At 37.4% G+C, this 21,990-nt stretch overlaps 1 protein-coding gene across 1 annotated transcript; it reads right to left on the bottom strand.

The window, feature by feature from the left end:
• Positions 1-444: 444 nt before the first annotated feature.
• On the bottom strand, positions 445-17,332 carry mn1b (meningioma 1b). Its single transcript, XM_051895128.1, is given in 3 exon segments — positions 445-1,784; positions 12,675-15,933; positions 15,935-17,332. Coding segments are annotated over 3 exon segments (3,702 nt in total). The 5' UTR covers positions 16,169-17,332; the 3' UTR covers positions 445-1,575.
• Between the last annotated feature and the right edge of the window lie 4,658 nt (positions 17,333-21,990).

Genomic DNA, 21,990 nt, shown 5'->3' with positions numbered 1-21,990 from the left:
TTTTTTTTCTTCTTCTGTTTGACGGAGGATGGCAAATAAGCGTAAAAAACATATACATAGGTGTTAAACAAGTCAAACCAAATGCCCAAAGCCTTAATTTTAGTTATTTTACATTTATATTGATAAATTTAAGTTAAAAAATGCTAAATGAGCAAAAATTACTATAATTTAAATGTTTACTAAGGTTTTGGGAACAAATGGTCATTCACTATAAGCGCAATCTTAAAAAAGGCCAGTAAAAATCTTTAAAAACTTGTCATGTCAAGGTCAGTTATTGCATTTCTTTTGAGAATTAGTGCCACTTAAATACTAGAAATATTGGAATGCATAAAAATATTTTAGATATATATATATATATATATATATATATATATATATATATAAAAATGTTACTTGCTACTCACAGCAAAAGTAATACAAACAGAATTCTTCAAAGCGCAACCGTCACCATTAACATCATATTTATTGTTATTTAGTTACTCAATAAAACATATACATATATATACAATATGCAGGAAAACAGACAACTGCACTTTACATATTACTTTAAAAAATGAAAAGAAACAAAGAAAAAGGACCTCCTGTAAATCTCCACGTTGCCATTATGACCTTCCATCTAACCTTTTTCAGGTATTTAAGGTCAACTGTAACATTTTTCTAAAGAGTATAAGATTGCCTAAAAAAATTACATGTGCAATACCAATATTCTGGTTTCTATTTGATATCCATTTAACATCAAAAGGTTTCCTCTAGCTGTGCGGCATACCAGTGTTGAAGCATCCTGGGTGTTCAAGAAACAATCCGATGGGCTATGGGAAATTTGATTTAAAAAGAAACGTGGAAAATGCTGTAAACCTAATATACAACTAATGAGGGAATCCAGATTAGAGTAACCAAAAGCGGTGGAGAAAGGCGGGGGGAGGGCCAGCGATTCGCATTAAAGCATTTTAAGACAGCTTGAAAAGACATGGCACATCATTGAATTTCTATGAATCATGTTCTAATAGGATTCCCCCTTTTGGTTCCAAAGAAGGCAGCAAGCAGCATGCCTGCAAGGACCAAATTTCAAAGCACTCTTGGGTCCCTTGATGACAATAGAATTACCTGCCCTGAGGGCACAGAGGTCTTCCATGTGGACTAGAGGGTCAGGAAAAGACCCTAGATCTCATACAGAATCAGGGATTTTTAATAAGAAGAAGGAACAATAATTATCTCAAAGATGAAAAAAATGAGACCCCCAGAGAGGCAAAAAAAAAGTGGGCATGAGAGAAGCATAGAATACACAACAATGGATGAACAGAATAGCCATCAGAATGCATAGACATATAAAGAAATATTGAGGTCTGGATCAGTACTGGTACACCATCATCTTGTCTTTTTATATACCATCCTACAGTAAGTTCAGTGTGACAGTCCTCATGTTTTTTCTTTTCTTTTTTTTCTACAAAAAAGGGCACAAATTTTCCTGACAAAGAAACACTGATTTATACTGCCTCCATATAAAAAAAAGGAAGTCTTGTTTCCTTATCCTCATCCTGGTAGTCGAAAGGTCTTCTTTTCTCCTGCTCTGTTTCTTCAAGTCAACGCAGCTACGAAGGTTCCGAAACGGTTTGAGATATCCGAGTGAAGGGAACGCCAGGATGGAACGGGTCCCCCGCGCCCCTTAGACTCCCCAAGTTCATCTGTGCAGTGGACGGACAGGCACTGGAGATGAGAACCCATACCTCCAGTTGTCCCAGAGGAACCTGCACCTCCTGTGGTCTTACTTTGAGAAAGATCTACTTCTGAAAGAAAAACACAGGGAGAAGAAATTCAATATGTTTATGTAACCATTACATTTTGTTATTGAAATCAATGTAATAATTATATTATACAGCACTTTTATAGTGTCTTGTGTTGTGATAGAGCAATTAATTGACCAATTAAAACCAATTAAGTGATTTTTGCCCACCGCAATAGTTAACATTTTTCTTGTCTGTTTGATTAATCATACCTAATCCATCCAAAATTAATTCAAGTAATCGCATTGGCCAATTGGCCAATATTGGTACATTATTGTCCCAGATTGTGCCAATAAGTGGTAGTGTATCAATTTCAAACTCAACATTACAGAATTAGTTCACTTCAGAATTAAAATTTCCTGATAATTTTTTCTCACCCCCATGTCATCCAAGATGTTTGTCTTTCTTTCTTCATTCGAAAAGAAATTAAGGTTTTTGAGTTAAACATTTTAGAATTTTTCTCCATATAGTGGACTTAAACAGTTACCAACAGGTTGAAGGTCCAAATTGCAGTTTCAGTGCAGCTTCAAAGGGCTCTACACGATCCCAGCTGAGGAATAAGGGTCTTGTCTAGCGAAACAATCTGTCATTTTCTAAAAAAAAAAAAAAAAAAAAAGAAATTGTGTGTATATATATATATATATATATATATATATATATATACTTTTTAACCACAAATGCTCGTCTTGCACTAGCTCTGCAATGCGCCACGCATTACGTAATCATGTTGGAAAGGTCACGCGTGACATAAGTAATGATCCAGTGTTTACAAAGCGAACGTGCAAAGATTAAGTCAAACGGGCTTAACAAAAAAGGGTAAAACAATGATGTCGGATGATTTTGAAGTTGGAGGAGAAATTGAGATGGAGCTTTTCGCACTACTGCGATGCTTTGTCTACATCACGTGACATTTCCAACGTGATTATGTAATGCGTAGTGCATCGCAGAGCAACGCAAGATGAGCATTTGTGGTTAAACAGTATATAATGTTTTTTGTTTTTTTTTAAGAAAATGACAGATCGTTTCGCTAGATCCTCGATCCTCGTCTGGGATCGTGTAGAGCCCTTTGAAGCTGCACTGAAACTGCAATTTGACCTTCAACCCTTTGGTAACTGTTGAAGTCCACTATATGGAGAAAAAATCCTGGAATGTTTTCCTCAAAAACCTTAATTTCTTTTTGACTATAAATGTAGGCCAATGGCACTGGTCAAAAGTAAAATAAATAAATAAATAAATAAAAATTGGATTGGCCGACCACTGGTGTCAATGTAAGAAAGCCCTTGTCTTTTCCTAGCAATTGTGTGAATGGTTTGAGAATGTGTATTTGAGAAGTGTGATCTTAAAATCCATCAAACCACATGCATTAGCATTGGCTTTAGGACCTATTCCCCCCGTTCCACTGCACAAAAACAAAGTGACCCTTCAGTCAAGGAGTCACAAAGCTCTGGGAAAACTGACCTTTGACTCTGTTTGACCTAATTTACCTGCATAATGACCCTTCCAAAGCATTGACACACATGTCAACCCCCTGCCCCCATCTCATTTACTGCACAAAACAAAATCTATACAAAGGTTTATAAGGGGTTGTATTTGAAATGTCAATACGAGAGAAGAAGTGATTGATAGACAGAGAAATAGAGAAAATGGCATTTCAAAATACTATAATTGTACCAGTTTTGTACCCAATTAACATCTTTATTCAGACGTACATAAAAATGGATATAAAAGTGCAAGTAAAAACATCTTTAGGAATTTTAGTTTTTGGGGTTGTAATTTTATGTACAACAGATTAAATCAAATCTTTATGCAGATTTGGACAAGCTCTTTTACATTTACTGTAAAATTATCACATGCTTCCTTTACGCTACAGAATCAGTGTTAGAAATGTAACCACTGGCCTTCATGTACTTCCAGTTTAATGTTATCAGAACCGATTATGTTATACGTTTAACTGACATTGATAATGAATACTGAATCGCCAAAAACATTTGAGGTAAAATTTCAAATCGTTAGGCTAATCATTTTCTGAATAAATCTGCAAAACCCAAAACGTGTTACAATTATCCCTACAGACACACACACACGCATGCTGTGTGTCAGCCATTTTGAGAGACGGGCGCCTGGTCTCGCCCTCGAGCCTGTCTGGACCAGTACTGCAGAAAAAAAATGGTAAGGTGTAGGGAAAGGTCAATAACCCGACCCCATCCCCCAAACCCTAAGGATAGAGGAACAAAAATAAAGGGAAAAGGAATCCAGAGAGGAGGGAAAGACATTAGTGGTAAAAAAAAACAGAGAAAAGACAAAGGTGGGACTGCATAAATAATGACACACAAAAGAACATCATATCTTTATATGGTGTCTTAATCTATTATATGGTGTGAAATACATACACATAGCCTCCCCCCCACCCCACCCAACTTCACACGCCTGAGGCAATAACACACACACACACTTATGCACGCACACAGTCCTTTTCTCTTGTCTTACGTCCTGCAGAGTTTGCCAATAGTCCGTGGTAGCTGGGCACAGCAGGCTGCACTACGGCCTGGATAAGCAACCAAGCATTCCTGACACAAACACACACACACACACACATACACACACACACACTGCTCAGCAGCCATCAAGCTGCCTGCTGCTACCCCCAACACACACACACACATAGCAATGTGAGAACTGCACAACCCCAAAACACAGTCACACATAAATGTATATATTTAAGAGGCCCAGTGTCTATCCCAAAACACATCAACATAGCAAACACAGCACACACATAACCTGACACAGCACTTTCAACATTAAATCCACACATATCACAATCTTTTTAAAAAAAGAAAAACCTGTATGGCAAAAATTAATATTATTACAATGCTGTATTAAATATCTCAAAAATTCTGTTGATGTTTTTTTTTTGTCTCAGAAACCTTGCAGAGATTGTGATTGGTCTTATCCTGCTTATATCATTAGTCTCAAACAAAATGCCTAAAACTATTTTTTACTGGTATTTCCATCACAAAATGCAAATCTAGTTAATGTTGTGTCTGTTAATATTGATCTAAGATATCACAGTTGTGAAAGATATATTTTAAACATCGTTCAATTTATGACAATGGAAGAAAAGCCAGCATCTGTGAACACACAAAAACTTTAGGTGCATCTAAATGTTTTTCTTCTATTGCTTTGTTGTTGTTGTTGTTGTTCAGAATTATTCCAGGTTGTGAGTTTACTCATTTTCTTCTAAATATTACTCCCCATACATGGTCCCACTCATTTCTGATCAGGAAATATTACTTCTGTTCACAATGTAATGCACTGATTGAAGGACCTTGGGATTCCACAGAAAATATGCTAATTTTGATCTGCATGCTGGCTCTTTAATTGCTATCCACAAGAGAATTTGCAAAAGACTTATTTGAAGGTTTGAAAGCTTAAATTCCCCTTCCTGCAGGAGACTGATGGGAGGTTTGAGTTCAGGTCTTCCTCCCTCTCTCTCTCTTTCTCTCTCTCTCTACCACCCTCCCCCTCCTCCAAAACACATACTTGGGAAACTAATATGTGATTTACTGCTGCAATTCACAAATCTTCAAGTCCGCCTTCTATCTCAATCCTCAGTAGAGGAAATGACAGAACTGTCTGATCTTATGTTTATATTTGAAAACATTTGTGGTCACACTTTATATTAGGTGTCTTTAACCACTACTTTAACAACTACTATATCAAAAGAAAAAAGTTAGGTACAATGTACTTATTATGTTTGTGATATATTGCAAAACACTTGTGTTGTTATACAGGTAGGTTAGGGACGGGTTTGGTGGTATGATTCAGTTTAAGGGTGGGTTAAGGTGTAAGGGGAGGATCAACCGTGTAATTATAGATGTAATTACAGAAGATAATTGCAGCTGTAATTACATGCAGGTTTTTTTTTTAAAAATAAGTACAATGTAAAAACATTAATTAATAATATTTATAATTAAAATGTTAGTATATATAGTTAAAGACACTTAATATAAAGTGGAATCACATTTATATTAATAATACACTAAAAAAAAATATTAAAATGACACTAAATATTTAAATAACATTTTAAATTATTTAAATGCTATTTTTTATTAATATTACAAATGTAATTAAATTAATAATAATTATTAAAATTACAATTTATTTTACAATTATTTAAAGCAAAATTGATATACTTATTAATCTTTATAAACTTAATTAATAATTATACAAATTGACCAGGTTTCTGTTTTCCTTTCATTTTCAATTATTTAACAGCACAACATATATCAATTATCAATAGGCTTTAAATGTCTATAAGCAGAAAAGAGCATTGCATTTTTACCATTAGCCAATGCATCCTGATTAAACAGTTTTCTTATTTTGGGTGCGTCTCAATCAGCTCCCTAGTTCAGTAGTTAGGGCACTGATCAGGGATTCGGCCATTTTAAGGGCTGTCACAATAGCAAAATTCGCACTGAAACGTTCCCTCCCTAAAAAGTCCCACAATGCACCCTGAAAACCAGGAAGCACCAATGCTCACTTTGTTTCTTTATCGAAAATTCTGAAGTGTGAAACATAAATCACGCAAGCCAACCCAATACACATCATGACACAAGATAGATGTTTTAAAAAACAAACTGTTATTTAATTATATTTCATCATAAAGATAAATTTGTAGACAGGTACAGAACAGTGCCTTATCACTGTCCCAAATTTGTATACTATACTAATAACCTAGGGAGCTGATTGAGACGCACCCTATGAGCCATTTACTTCTTCCTCTCTCTTCTTCCTAACAATTAGCAGCTCTAAAATCACAACCCATTTGTTATTTTTCCCCCAAATTAATTATGATTCCAGGACAGCAACCTGCATCCCAAATGACATAACTCACCCTAGGTGCCTGGTAACATTTTTAGACACACACACACATATACAGTAAGAGGGCTGAAGTTAGAGAATCGAAGCAAATATTTGGAAAACACAATTTCAGAATGTTCAAAATGTAAGCTTGTACAATGAAGAATCTTCTAGAAGCAAACTGAAGCATATAACTTGTTAAGGCAGGCTTTAAATCTAACTGTCACATGTTAAGTCAATATGTGATCTGCTGTAGATATGTACGTGCACATCAGAAATCACATTTGTCAAACACATCCTTAAACATCTTTGCCTTTGGGAGAAAAAGGGGTGAATTTCTGGCTACATTATCATGGAAGCTTTTAAAAAACCTTAAAGGTATTTTTATCTATTTGTGTGCGTGCGTGCGTGCGTGCGTGCGTGCGTGCGTGCGTGTGTGCGTGCGTGCATGTGTGTGTGTGCGTGCGTGTGTGTGTGTTACGCTCTCCTTTCCCATCTTAATTTTCAGAGACAAGAACAAGTAAATCATCTGAAGCTTAATCCCACCGAAAGGCATAAATACTGTAGGGCTAAAAAAGTATTGCTTGGCTTATTTGAGCTCTCCAACTCAAAAAAAGAACAATGTTTTAACCAATGGTGTGAATTTGGAGCTGTAATTTTTTCATATCTTTCCCATACTGCCAAAAAATATATTTTTCTGGCCAAAATATATGCTTAATATATTTTGTACACAGTGAAGCTCAATGAAAATGTATTTTGAAATGTATTTCAGGAGCAGAAAAATACATTTCCAATCTTACAAATAGCCTGCATTTAGGCTAAATGCAGATGTGGATGGAATAGCCTACTACAAATCAAAACTATATTTTGTATCCACCATTTAAAATTACATTCTAAAATACGCTAAAATACACATTAAAACCACCTGCCAACACCTGGAACTTTTTGTCATGTTCCTCAAACTATCCCTCAACTTTTCAAAAAAAACTTTTTTTTTTTTTTTGTAAAATATGTTAATGCCTGATTTTTATTCAAATGTGTTATGTTCATGTATTTTAGAGTTTTTATTTAAATGTGTAATATGTAAATGTATTTTCTTGGTTTGAAATATGTGGAGGACATATTTGAAATGATTTTAAATATATATATATATATAAAATATATTTTCTAAAATACACAAAGAAATGGCCAAAAATGTACTGGTAGGAAAATATATTTACGGAAATATATTTTACCAAAAATATTTATTGGCTTTTTTTTTTTTTTACTTGTTTGTTTTTGTTTTGTTTAAAAATATATTTGAAATGTATATATTTTTTGCCGTATGGGTTGTAATATTAGCGCAAATGTATTTCCAAATTCCAACCACTGATAAAATGATTGGTAAATTGGCGAATGTATACGTTCTGGAAGAAGTCAATAAGAAGCAGGCTAGTGACAGAATGAGAGCATGAGTTGCCCTGAGCTGTTTTTCCATTTTACACCAAATGTGAATCACAGCTTTGTTTTGGGTGTTAGGAATGGAATGAAAGAAACAAAAAAAAGCAAGGCAGGGAAAGTAATGAAAATCATTCATGTTTTGCAACTTGTCACAAATGAAGCATCAGTAAAGTGTTACGCTTATACGCTGTCATGAGTTAGAAAGGGAAAATTCACTCTCTCACTTTGTTTACAGAAATAAGTGTACTTTGGGTGTTTGGTGACCTGTCAGTACTCCCCACCAATATATTAAGGCATTTCCTACAAAAGCTCTTGGACACATAAGGTGCACAAACCCAGCTGACATTACTTTGTATAGAACTGAACCATTTAAACTGTCTACCTATCATGCTGCAGAATGCAGAAATATTGTCCACATCGGAGACAGGCATAATAAAACCCTGCCTAACTTGCTCTGTCATTTATCATGTCCACAAAGAGTCCAGTGGGGGTCATTAGTACCATTTGCAGTAAACACTTCAGGGGGCCAAAAGGAAATCCTCACCAGTGCAGCTCCTGCAGTAATGACTGATTACAACCAAAAACTCACACACAACAGTAACGTACAATGTATTCACACTTGCTGCTCAACACATTAGAAAACCTGTCACAAAAAAATACCTTAATAATAAGGAATTCTAGAGTTATGTTTCCCAGTATACAATCAATTTTCTCTATAATAATTACCATATACAGTATAGGCAATTATTAATACAAGAAATACCACAGACCTCTCAATTGTTTTTATATACTACTATAAATAAAGACTAATCTAATCTTAATGTGTGTTTATATCCCCAAATGGAGGTTTGTCAGATTTAACTCACAACATGTAACTAATTATTTTACTGAAATATGAACCCAAAATTTAAATTTAATTCTCTGAAAAAAAAAAAAAAAAACAATTATATAAATTATATATATATATAATTTACACTGTACAAAACCCTGTGTTTTCAATTTTCAGGAAGTGAAAGCAACACCAAACTAGCAATGATCGCCTTTCAAAACTCTGCACTAACAAGAATAACAAGTAGGAGACTTGAGAGAGAAACCAGAGAGAGGGCGACAATCACAGAAGCACAGGAACACCCGCTGGGAAACAAAACCATCCAAAAATAACTATGGAAGTACTTCTGGAGTTTGTATACATAATAGTGACTAAGTTGAATTTTGTGATTTTGTGATCAGAGAAGTCAACACTACTGCTGTTTGACAGTACAAATTTGAGGACAAAGAACAAATATGAAAATCCTGCAACCCAGTCAAAGATGTACGATTTCAAATTCACACATGCAATCCAAAATCAAATCCAAAAAGTGTGCTGGTATGTGTTATGCATACTTGGCTATGAAAGGCTATGAAATCTCTCTCTCTCTCTCTCTCTCTCTCTCGGTGTGTGTGTGTGTGTGTGTGTGTGTGTGTGTGTGTGTGTGTGTGCATTTTTGTGACATATCAGGACACAAATTTGTATAATGACATGGGTATGACATAGGTATTACAAGGAGAGGGTGACTTATGAGGACATTACCCCATGTCCCCAATTTTCAAAAGGCTTATAAATCATATAGAATGAGTTTTTTTGAGAAAGTAAAAATGTGCACAGTTTTCTGTGATGGGTAGGTTTAGGGGTAAGGGTAGTGTACGGCGATAGAAAATACACTTTGTACAGTATAAAAACCATTACGCCTATGGAATGTCCCCACAATTCACAAAAACAAACGTGTGTGTGTGTGTGTGTGTGTGTGTGTGTGTGTGTGTGTGTGTGTGTGTGTGTGTGTGTGTGTGACGCCTGCAAGGACTGAGGATTTAAAAAAGATTCAGTAGGATATTTTGCTTAGATAATTTTCTAACATGAAACAATATTACATGAAAATGAGTCATGCAGGGTTTATTATTAAATAAAAATCAAAAATTTTATGTTAAAATTATTTTTTGCACATTATCAAAATTGCTGTAACCTGTCAAGATCTTCAACTCAATTGGTACTTACAATCTTAGTTTTAAAATCTGTAAAATTACAAATTGATGCACAAAACATTGCCGCATTGCGCTGCTAGAACTGACAGCTGAATCTATGTATATTCCTAGGCATAAGGTGATCTGTTATCTGTGGTTATTTTATGAAAACCTAAGAAAAAAGACTACACATACATACAGCATATACATATATATATATATATATATATATATATAAATTAAAAATCTAAATATTATCAAGGATATATTCCTGAACAATACATTGTGAGCTAATGCGTTTAATCATAGGAAATGTTTTTACTCTTATATATATATATATAGTTAACTTGGGTAGCAAGGGCTTCAAGATTTAACAATGAAATAAACTGGTTTTATTAAGTCAAAAATATTATTTAATAAGACTCAATATACCTGACTACATTAGGTTACACCAAGCAAAAATTGTATTGGTCATATCTGCTAGAAATAGCTCCTTTAATTCACAACTACACATTTTCACTTTGCACAGCACAGTGCAATTAATTTCAAGGCGCCTTAATGATCTTGAGACTCATAAAATAAATTACTGCATCCTATAAATCCATATTAACAATGTCCTATAAGCACCTTAGTCACCTAATTAAAATTACTAGAAGCATTCATATGCTTTAAAAGTTAAGTGTTATAAAGGCCTATAAAAATTACGGTGTGAATGAACCTCTTATAGAATTTAACAGTCCCCTTGTGTGCTGGCGTGCAATGCATCCGATGCAATTTCACAAGCCGCAAACACTTTGTAACCCTTCTCTCATCTCTGCTGTCTACGCCACTCAAATGAAAATCTGTCAAGGCTGGTGATTTGTGCTAACTAGCTATCGATCGCACCAGCACAACGTGCGTTTACAGCTCGGGGGGTTGAGTGCGAGGAGGAGAGGGAAAAAAAGGAGAGAAGGAGACTGCAAAATGAGGAGAGCAATGCACAGTTGGTGGGGGAAAAGAAAGGAGGGAAATACTGAGAGAAAAATACAATGTTTTGCATTTAGTTTACACTGATTGCATGGACAGATGCGCAACAAATCCATTTGGCTGTGTGGTGGTGGATGCGTTTGCTAGTCTATAACACAAAATAAGTGCCAAGAGATGGGGATGGTGCACTTGACAACACTGAATGTTAAACAATGGACCTTGACTTAAGGTTGCCTTCTCTGAAAGCTCCCCCCTGCACCCTCCCACCTGCAGTTAGCCCAAACAAAGGGGCACATAATGCACACCGGGGGCGAACTATTAACACGTGTGAAAGCGCACTCCGGCTGTGGCGATTCAATTATGCGTGTCCGTCCCGCTGCCTTTTCAGTAAAGACAATTACCGTTTCATATACTGATTAAACTAAAGAACAAGTGCCAAATGAAGGACGCACACATCAAATGTATGAGCTCATGGTTTACATAATTATGCTGCTTTATGTAAATGTGTAAGAAATTATTATAAGAAGAGCGACATAACAGGTCTTTCAAGAAACGTTATGTATAAGAAATAATCCGAAAATAGAATTTGCCATTAACCATCTAACACAGAATGCATTAGAAAATGTCTTATTAAATTATTGATATTGTTATTATTATTATTAACAGTAATCATCACCGTACTACTACTAATGATAATAATAATGATTTTTATTAGTATTATTATTACACAGGTACAACCTTCATTAGTTGTTCTAATGGTCTTTCGGTTTAACGCACATGGAACTTCATATGTACGTCAATGGGAATTTTTGTAAACATTTATGTAACTTATAGTAAAAATATTGGCACTTTGTGTATGTTTTATAAAGCACAACAGCATTAAAGCCTTGAAAAAGCCTTGAAAGAGTGTATCAAAACAGTGGCCTAGAAAAGCCATACTAAGAACTTTATTATAGACGTTTGAGCAGGTTTAATTTGATAATAATAATAATCATAATCATAGTAATTATAATAACAATAATAATAATAATAATGGAAAGATTAAAAACATGTGGCTAAAACATGTGATGATTAATAGAGTATTGTTGTGAGTAAAGAGTGTTGATATGTTTGAAGATCGAGATAAAGATCCACTGGAAATATTTCAATTTTTTTTTTTTTTTTTTTTTTTTTTTGAGCCTTTGTTATTTAATGTAGCGCAATATAACTGCCAAAATCCTTAATGCTTAGAAAGCCACTTGCTTTTAATGTTTCTTTACAAAAAAAGGTAGGCTAGATACTCTATTAAATTAAATGTATTTAATACATAGAAATCATGACCTAATTTTTGTCTTTTAATTATTTGTACTTTTTATGAAGCGTTAATATTTTTTTTCCTCACAAAGCCATTTTACATGATACATTCTTTCAACTACCTTTGTTCTTTTACATTTAGTTTAGTACATTTAAATTTAATAGCAAAAATTAGTGTGTGTGTGTGTGTGTGTGCGCAAGACAGAGGAAGAAAGTGAAAAAAAAAAAAAAAAAGGCTATACATTTAAAAAATATTTCCACCTCACACATTTTATGGAGTGTTTTTACTTGCATAAATAAAAAAATCTGTACTGTAGTAAAATTATAAATATTTACCTTCTTTGATGGTTCCCTGGACTTTATTTTTTTCCCAAACAGACTTCTCTTCCTCTGAATCCTCAAGCAGAGACTTGTCACTGGGCACATACCAGGTGGCATGCTGCTCAGCCATGAGTGTGTCCAGATCAATGGTGCCCACAGAACCCTTCCCGGCATCCGGGCTACAGCTAGAAAGCTCTCCATCTCCATTTTGACCACTGCAGTCACTGCTTTTTTTGTTATTTTTTACAGCTAAAGGCTGGTCTTCTGAAATGCTGAACTGCTGCCGTTGAAGCTGGATCTGAGCCTGCAATATTTCTAGTGGGTGAATTTCATCTTGGCCAGAGGTGCTAGAGGGTGTACGGGCTTGCTCCATACCTGGTGTACCCGGATGGCCCACTCCACCAAAGCCATCCGATGTTGAGGTAGTGTGGTTGGAGAGGCCCATGCCTTGCCCTTTCTGCCCACCTATTAGTCCGTTGTCTCTCTGCAACTTGGGCGAGCCTAACAAAGGGCTGCGGCCAGCCTTCACAGTGGACGGAGCATCTGAGCTTGATGATACCTCATCCTCATTGCTATAATGTGTGCCCACGTCATCTGTAAAATCCATGCGAGGTGAACAGACTTCAGACTTTGATACACTTTGGATGCCACTGTCAAGAGATGACATAAGGTCAGCCTGATCTCCCAGCAGCAGGTCACCCCCTTTCCCCCATGAGGGAGAGGTGTGGGGCTTCTCTTGAGGTGTGCCTGTACATCTCTCCCCGACACCAGCTGCTGAGGCCACCTGCTGGCCGGGACTTACAACAGGGTTACTGTTTTCAGAGGGGAAAAATATCCCAGGGCTCACATGGCCACTGTCTCTTTTTCTCCTCCCTCTCCCTCTCCCACTCCCTGTTGCCGCCTTCCCCTCACTGCAAGGGGTAGTGTCCATATTGTAATTTGGGGAGAGGGTGCTGGCTTCCCCCTGCACCGTATGATTTTGACCCGGTGGTTTAGTGTTGCTATTTCCAGCAGGAGGAATTTGCCCATTTTGGGGGGCAGCAATGCTTGGGAAATATTCAGTCCCAGCATTCCCAGTGCCATTAACCGCACTGTTATTCAGGTCCTGTTCTGTCTGACTCAGCTTTCGTTTCCCTTCTCCCTGAGTCTTCTTGTTGAATGTCACATTGAGGTTAGGGGCCCCCAGGCTGGCAATCATGTTCTGACAGGCAGTAGAGAGGGCTGCCAGGCAGCTCTGTCCAAAAACATTGTCCTTGCCACTCGTTTTGCTAAAATTCCCTAAGGAGAGTCCCCCAAGTTTGCTGACTGAGGAACGCTGGCTAGTGGGAAAGTCTGACTGGGATGTAAAACTCCCTGGTGAGGTGCTCACTCCTTGAGAGTTACAGAGAGAGGCTCCCTGTCGATTAGAGCCCCCATAGGGAAAAGAGGACGGACCACCCATGGGTGGTCCCGGAAAGTCATTAGGGCGCCTTTCTGATGGTGTGTTGGGCAATCCAACACCTGTACTGGGTGACTGCATCTGTGAGAGGTTTCCCATGCCATTGTTGAATTGTGAGTGGATGTTGGGTGAAAGTAAGGGCTGCACGTGGCCCTCCCCCGGTATCCTCATAGGCTCCTGCATGCCCATTCCATTCACACCAGCTCTGAACATCATGCCAGGACCATTTTGCTGCATTTCATGAGCCCCCACCTCTCCACCTGGACCCATGCGATGACCCAGCATTTCCCCAGGTGGATGTGGCCCAGGAAACCACCCACTCTCCAAAGTTATGTGTGGGTTCCGTCCATCAAAGTTCACCATCCTCCCACCGTTTTCTCTCTCGAAACTCGACTGAGGCATGCCTCCCACCGGGCCCCCATGCCCCAGGGGCCCTTGAGGAACATCACTGTGGTGACCCAGCTGCTGCAGATTCGGTTGTCTCATCCTCTGCTGCTGACTCCGAGAGGCCATTTGCTTGATCATCGATGCTGCATTTTGTTGCTGCTGCATTGACTGCTGCTCAGGCCCTGTAAGCTGCAGTGATGGGCCTGTTGAAAAGCCATCCGTCACAGGGGGGGTGAACTCTCCAGGCAGGCCAGGGTAGGCTGCTGGAGAGAGATTGTTCTCCATTCCAGGCGGGTTATGCATTCCACTGTTCCAACTGCCGCAACTCTCCCCGCCATGAGTGGCATTTGGAAAATCAAACCTGGGCCTCTTAGCCATATTTAAATAAGGAGAATCAAAGTGTTGCAGCCTCTGATTGGAAGGCTGCTGAGGAGGGGGTGGCTGCTGTTGCATGTTGAACATGGGGTCGCCATAACTATGCATCCGTCTGTTCTCTGGTCTGTGAATAGGGTATTCAAACTGATTATGCTGGCCAGGCATCATGACGCCTCCCTCCTGCATGCCGGCATTTGCGGAACCCGTCTCTGATTGTGGGGGCTGTGGGAGAGATGGTGGGCAAGTGTTCTGTCTGCCAATCAAGCCTGGCTGCTGCTGCAAGAGAGGATGCCTGGATCCAGGCTCTATCCCCACTGGTATTTTGCGTCCACCCCCAAAACGTTCAAAGAACACATTGTGCTGGGCTGAGGGCTGCTGCTGTTGAGGGGGGGCATGGGGGTGTTCTTTAGAGATACCCTGCATTCCAGGAGCACGAGACAACCCTGGGTTTCCAGGAAAATTGGGCCCTGGCACCTGACGCCCAGGCCCAAAATGAGAAAGCTGAGAATCAGATTCAGAGGGGGAGTACACAGACACTTCAAAATGTCCAGATGAGGGCTCATTGGAATAGTTGTAGTCAAGTCCATCAACACCGCCTGGTGGGGGCATTCGTCTGGGCTCTAGATTGTGACTTTCTGACGAAGAGGATGAGGAAGACAGGCCATGGAAGGAGGCAGCACGATTAGGTGATTGGTCCAAGGGAAGACATGGGGCAGGGACAGGGTGGTTTCCGCTGGGGGGTCCATGGTGCTGAAAATCAGGCATGGAGCCTGGCCTTTGCTGCTGCTGGGACTGCTGCTGAGAGAAGCCATCTGCTGACTGCCCCTCAGAGAGTGGGTCAAAACCCTCTGTGAATCCTTGCTGGAGCCCCATACCACTGTTGTAACCCATTATCCTTCCGCTGTGTAAGCAAGAGGACCCAGGTTCAGGTCCAAAATTTCCACCAAAGTGTTGATGGTGTGAATGTGTTTGATGTCCGTGGGGATGATTATGAGGTCTTTGAGGGTTAAAAAATCCATGCATCGAGGCCTGTTGTTGCTGTTGGAGATTCCCCACATGCAATTCAGAATGTCCCTCGCTGAAATCCACCATACTGTTCGCCTCCATTCATGTTAATGTTCATCTCAATCACAGGAGGCTCGTTAAGTGGGCCCATACCAGGCTCGACTGTCCCTTGTGGGCCTCCAGCATGAAAACCTGGGCTCTTGTAATGAGAGTTCATGCTCACTCTTGGCTGGTTAAAGTTTTTCTCAGTGTGGCCAAAATTTCTGTTATTAATCTGTGGACCAAACTGTTCCAGCCCAAACATACTTCCCACAATCAGTCCCGCATGACAACCAGCTTTCCTGGCTCCACTGCACTGTCTACGGTCTACTTTATTTTCTTTCTTTGGCAAACTCAAGTAATATCAACAAGTTGTGAAATACAGGGGTAAATTTCAGATGGGATATTGCCATTAATAAAAAAAAAATACGCTTGTAGTTGTAAATCACAGTAATGTATAATTAATTACTGAGAAATTCTATGATATTGTAAATTAATTTGAAACTGTAATACGAAATACTCTACAAAAAATTTAAAGTTCACGGTCTAGTCCATAATGTGTTCCATGTTTTTTCTTCACTGTTTTAAAAGTATTACATAAAATGTAAACAAAACAAAAAAATTACGACGTGTAATATTTAAACCGAACAGAAAAAAAGAAAAAAAAAACGTTATTTTTTGCCGAAATTTGCTCTACATAAGAGCAAAACAAGACTGCTATAAAAACAACTCTCTTACCACAAAAACACCCTCACCTGACGATCTCACGACAGCTACAACACATATAGAAAAATATATAAAACATGTTCCGTCAAATCATCCTCCACAGACTATTATTCCAATGTGCTGTCAAATGTCCAGAATGAGGTAAACATTCTATTTAAAAATCCATTTCGAACGCATATCACAACACTATCCAGAGTACCACAAAAATATCCATGTCCATATGAATCCAGAACAGCGTATTATTTGGTATCCACTTCTTTTAGAAATGGGTAAGCTTCTTTAAAATTGCATAAGTTGTAAAGAAATAGTTCCCTTGGGCTGAGCTGAACAGGCGATGACACCAAAGTAAAGGGCAGGAGAAAGTCCCGTGTATGAGGGGGTAAACCCCGAACTCCCGTCTTTGTGCGCCCGTCTTTTGGAGCTCCGAGCGATAGGCAGCACATGCACTATCCAAAGCCCGCCACCACAGAGCTGCTGGGCAACACAGTCCCATCGGTCCTGCTCATTTTCCGCGCAATCGAACAGCTTGACTGCAATTTCAATTACAGTCAACACTTGCACATTCAGGGAGTCCTCTTCTAATAGCACCAGTTTTGAGATTTGCTCCACTCCAGCTGGAAACGATTCACCGATAGATTACATACTGATGTCTGAGACGCTCAGCACTGCGCGCAACGACCGCAAGAACCAGCAACAAGTTTTGCATTTCAGCAAGGTCCTCCGCTGCTAACATCAGCCAATGGCATACATGCCGAGGGAGGGACGAACTCTTAAGGTAGTCCAGGGTTTGTCTATTTGCGTTACGAGAAAGGGTTTTCAGGTGCTTCAGAGAAAAATATCTGGTTAATTGGATCCAAATCCATGCACTGTTAAAACTCCTTTTAACGCAAAACAATGAAAAGTGCTACAATGCATTTCATTTTACTGTATGTTTTTAGAAGTAAAAAGTATGATTATACATAGAAAACGTACTTATATTTCACAATAGGCCTGAAATTACATTTTTATAATAATATAAGTATGATTAAGAATATAATTTGTGAACAGTTGTGAAAATGTAGGCCTATATTTAACAAGGCAATATCTATAAGTTTGCTGTAAAATTGTTTAAACAATGTTATAAGTAAAAAGTCTGGATTGCCTTATTTTTATGGAGATAGAAGCATTCCAAAACATCCCCGGAGAACATCCATGCAGTTTGTTGGGATTTTTTTCTTTCTTTCTTATTTTGTTTTAGTTATGTAAATTGGAGTGCTTTATACTGCCTTTTATGTTGTTAGTGTATAGCTAAATAAAAGCATGAGATTATTTAGTGCCATAAATTGATGTTATTTTGGCTTTACAGTCACATTTCACAGCAATTATATATATATATATATATATATATATATATATATATATATATATATATATATATATATATATAGGCTAGGATCAGTAAAACATACAGTTGCAAAAACAAAATGCCATCTTTTAATCAAAACATTGTCAACCATATAGCTGATCCTCGTGCGTTTAATATCTTGATTTACGGCTGCTGATAACTGAATAGCTCTATGAGAGATTTGTGACGCTTTGTAGACTTTTCGACAGTATGGTGAAAACCTAGATATTGTGGAATGGAAAAGCATGAAAAAAAATCCATTTGTAGGGAGCCTCAGTCCATCCCCATGCAAATGCTTAACAAAAGCGCAAATGCGCGGCATAATTACCACCCGGAGTTTGCATTGTTAGCGCATTTCAAACTGCGAATTAACATTTCCATTCAGATTAATTGACCAATTAACATAATTCTGTTTACATTCGAAATGAATGCGATTTAGTTCAAAGACAGCGACACATTTTCATCTATCTATCTATCTATCTATCTATCTATCTATCTATCTATCTATCTGAGTATGAAGTAAGCTTTGAATATATCAAAGCATCATGAACCCTATACAAAGCATTGCTGCCCACAGTAATGGATAAAGTGTGAAAACTGATTATCCTCTTTAAATGTAGCTACTAGCTACTGTCACGCTTGTGCGTAAAACTGCACGCATTTCAGTTACCCTAATGTTATTACGGAAGAGAAGAGAAAACCCGTCCGCATGCTGTTGTAAGTTATATCAACTGAATACATAACTTAACGATCACCATTAATAAAGAGTTGAACGTACACCACTCGTAGAATCAGTTAGTGACTATTCAGAGTAGCTATAATTGTCTGTTTTTCTTGTTTTAATTACGAAAAACACTAATAGGCCTAAATCAGTCTGAGCTTTTGAGCAAGAGTTGATTCTAACTTGTGAACATATAAGGTATAGCATTATTTTTTTTTCCCCCATGTCCCTAGACGCATGTTAAAACACAGCTGCTTTATAATAATAATAGGCTAATAAATTAATTAAGGCAAACGATTTGCCGAGATGAAAAACCACCCATTTACTAAGCATTTGTTATTCTACCCAAAGGACCTATACATTCAGGCTAACTCACAGTGTAAATAAATGAGTGTTAAATGACAGTGACAATTTAAAACATCTTCTGTCCCTTCTAACATAATAATAATAATAATAATAATAATACAAGCAATTTTGCAGAGATAAGTAGGCTATAGCCTAATCATTTACTACAAGCATTTGTTATTCTACCCAAAGGACCTGCACATTTAACTTTTAAATTAATCTTGCATGAGAAAACCACACACGATGTAAATAAATGAGGGTCAAGTGACAACAGTGACAATTTAAAACATCAGCTGTCCCTTCTAACATAACACAAATATGAAATCTCGATGTAATGGCACTTAAGCATAGGCTACTCAACAACAAATACTTAGGTTGAACAGACTGACTTTTCTAAAGTAATGCGTTTTTCTCTTATTTAGGAGGAGGCGCGTTTGAAAAGCCATGGAAATCCATTTTCCTTTGAACTGCTTTCACTGTGGAAATTCGGTGAAAAAGACACAGTGCCATCTAGCGATTAATAAACAACCTGCAAGTGTACAAAACAGTGTATAAGTGTACACTACAGTTTATGCTTGATAACAAAAAAGTAGGCTACTTTTAAACCAGCACTCATGATCCTTGCAACCCCCAAACACACCATTATTCTGCCGGTGAGACGAGTCTCTGAATACTAGCAGGTAATCCTTACTTTCTTTTTTCCTTCCATCCATCCATTCTTCAAACTGCTTATCCTCTGTAGGGTTGTGTGGGTTAAGGTAATGATAAAATAAAAAGTTAAGAACTATTAAAATACTGTTACTTTATTTACTTTAATTTATTGTTTATATTTTTACAAAAACAGATGACTGAATCATTTAATTTAGGTCGGTGCAGTGAGCATATCTAGTCTTGGAAACGTTGAGTAAAACTGCACACTGGGTTGTTAACGGAAATAATAATTTTTCCTTGCAACCCATAACACATTCTTTTGTTAAATCTAGTGTCTTATTGCAATGTGAATACTATACAAAGTGGTTAAGTGAATGACCAAATAACTAAAATAAAAAATTCACTGTTTCATTTATTGTGTTTATATTTGTGTATTATTTTTAAGTTTGATACAGTGAGAATATTGTCAATGATTGAATCATAAATGCTATTTGGGTATTTGAAACATAGCAGGTTAACAGAAAGATAAGAAATTAAAAAAAAAAAATCAAACTGGGCAAACAGGAGACAGACCTTAAATTATCACCACAAGTCTGCATTCGATGTCTGGAAGGGTACTTGGAATTGAGATTGTTGTTTTGTCCCAGAATTTAATCAGTGCCAAATGACAAGGCAGTCAAAGACAATGTTACAAGCTGTTGAGAACATAAAGAGGAAGGCAGGGGTGGGCGAGAGTGGGAGGGGTGTGGAAGAAAGACTTGAAGAGAACATGATGAAGTCAGGAACACTGGAACAACAGAACTACGCTTTTTTTCTCTTTTTTTCACAGTCGACTGCAAGGAATTTGGCAAAATATGGGAAGCACAGAAAGAGTAAGACAATAGAATGAAGAAAAGCAGTGTACAAAAACGAAACGTTAACTGAAATGTAATAAAACAAAGTGGAATAGAATAGAATAGAATAGAATAGAATAGAATAGAATAGAATAATAGGACATTCCCTAACAATTTAATCACCATTTTAAAAAATAAAAAATAAAAAAATACAGGTGGAAAACTGTTGTAAATGTTTAATGGTAAAAGAGGAGAATCAATAGGTTTTGAGTCTAAGATCCGTGATGGATTTTAGGTGAACATGAACAATAGGTGAAAGGAATCATTTTCAGTGATTACATATGGACTGAAATGTTTAAACAGTTTATCGCATGTTTTAGAATTGTTCAGTAAAACTTTTTTAGATTTTTTGGATTTTAAGTTGAAAGCCTCCATGTCTCTTTGATCTCTTCATTCTGAATTGATTCAGCACTATTTTGTTTTATTATTTTGACACTGAATAAGTTTATCATGTTTTTATTTTTGGATAATAAACATGCAATTGTATAGAACTGGTTTGGGAAAAAAAAAAATTTGCGTAGAGTCTAGTAAATGGGAAATGCCATGCTTAATTTAACAGATAATAAAACCGTGGTGAAAGTCTGAGGGACACTATCAAGTAACCAGTGGTGTAAAGTATTTGAGTAAATGAAATTAGTTACTGTACTTAAGTGTCTTTTTCGATACTTTGTACTTTGACTGAGTATCAAAGATATTAACAACTTTTACTCTCTGCTTGACTACAATTTTAAATAAGTATATAACACATTTGTAATGAGTAATGCAATTCAAATTCTGCTAGAAAAAAAGTTATATCGCCATCTACAGTGCATTGAATGTATCTTGTGCATTTTGCCTACAAGGCTACTTTATGGCTGCGTTCCAGTTCGTTTTTTTTATGCCCTTCCCTTTTCTAACTTCAGTCAGTCTCGTTGACACGGATGTAAGTCATTGCTTATGTTGCATGAGTGCCCACTACTGGCAGAGCCTTTTTAATGGGCTGAATTGGAACGTCCTAAGCCCTTGATCACTTGGAATCTGCTATGGAGTTGATTTATTATTAAAAATGTATCCCTTACAAAATTGTTTAATGCAGCATACTATATGTATATAGGTGTGTTTGGGTTGTTTTAAATATATATAATAAAAAAAAAAATTGCAAAAATTAATAGAGTTGTTTGTGGTAGGGTAAATTAAACGCAATATGCAGTGACATCACAATCGTGTTGCATTGTGGTATATGGAGCTGCCTGAAGTGTACATATGAAGTAGACTCGCTCCCTCGATTTTGACCGGTTGTCTTGAATGTCTGTTCATATAAACCTCCCTCATCCACGAAGTGGAACGCACTTCCAAATGGTGGCAGGGATTCCCCCGAGGGGAGGTGC

Source organism: Ctenopharyngodon idella, chromosome 5 (genome assembly GCF_019924925.1).
Source record: "Ctenopharyngodon idella isolate HZGC_01 chromosome 5, HZGC01, whole genome shotgun sequence".
Lineage (NCBI taxonomy): Eukaryota > Metazoa > Chordata > Actinopteri > Cypriniformes > Xenocyprididae > Ctenopharyngodon > Ctenopharyngodon idella.
Note: the sequence above shows the minus strand (reverse complement) of the source record. Positions and strands in the feature narration are given on the sequence as shown.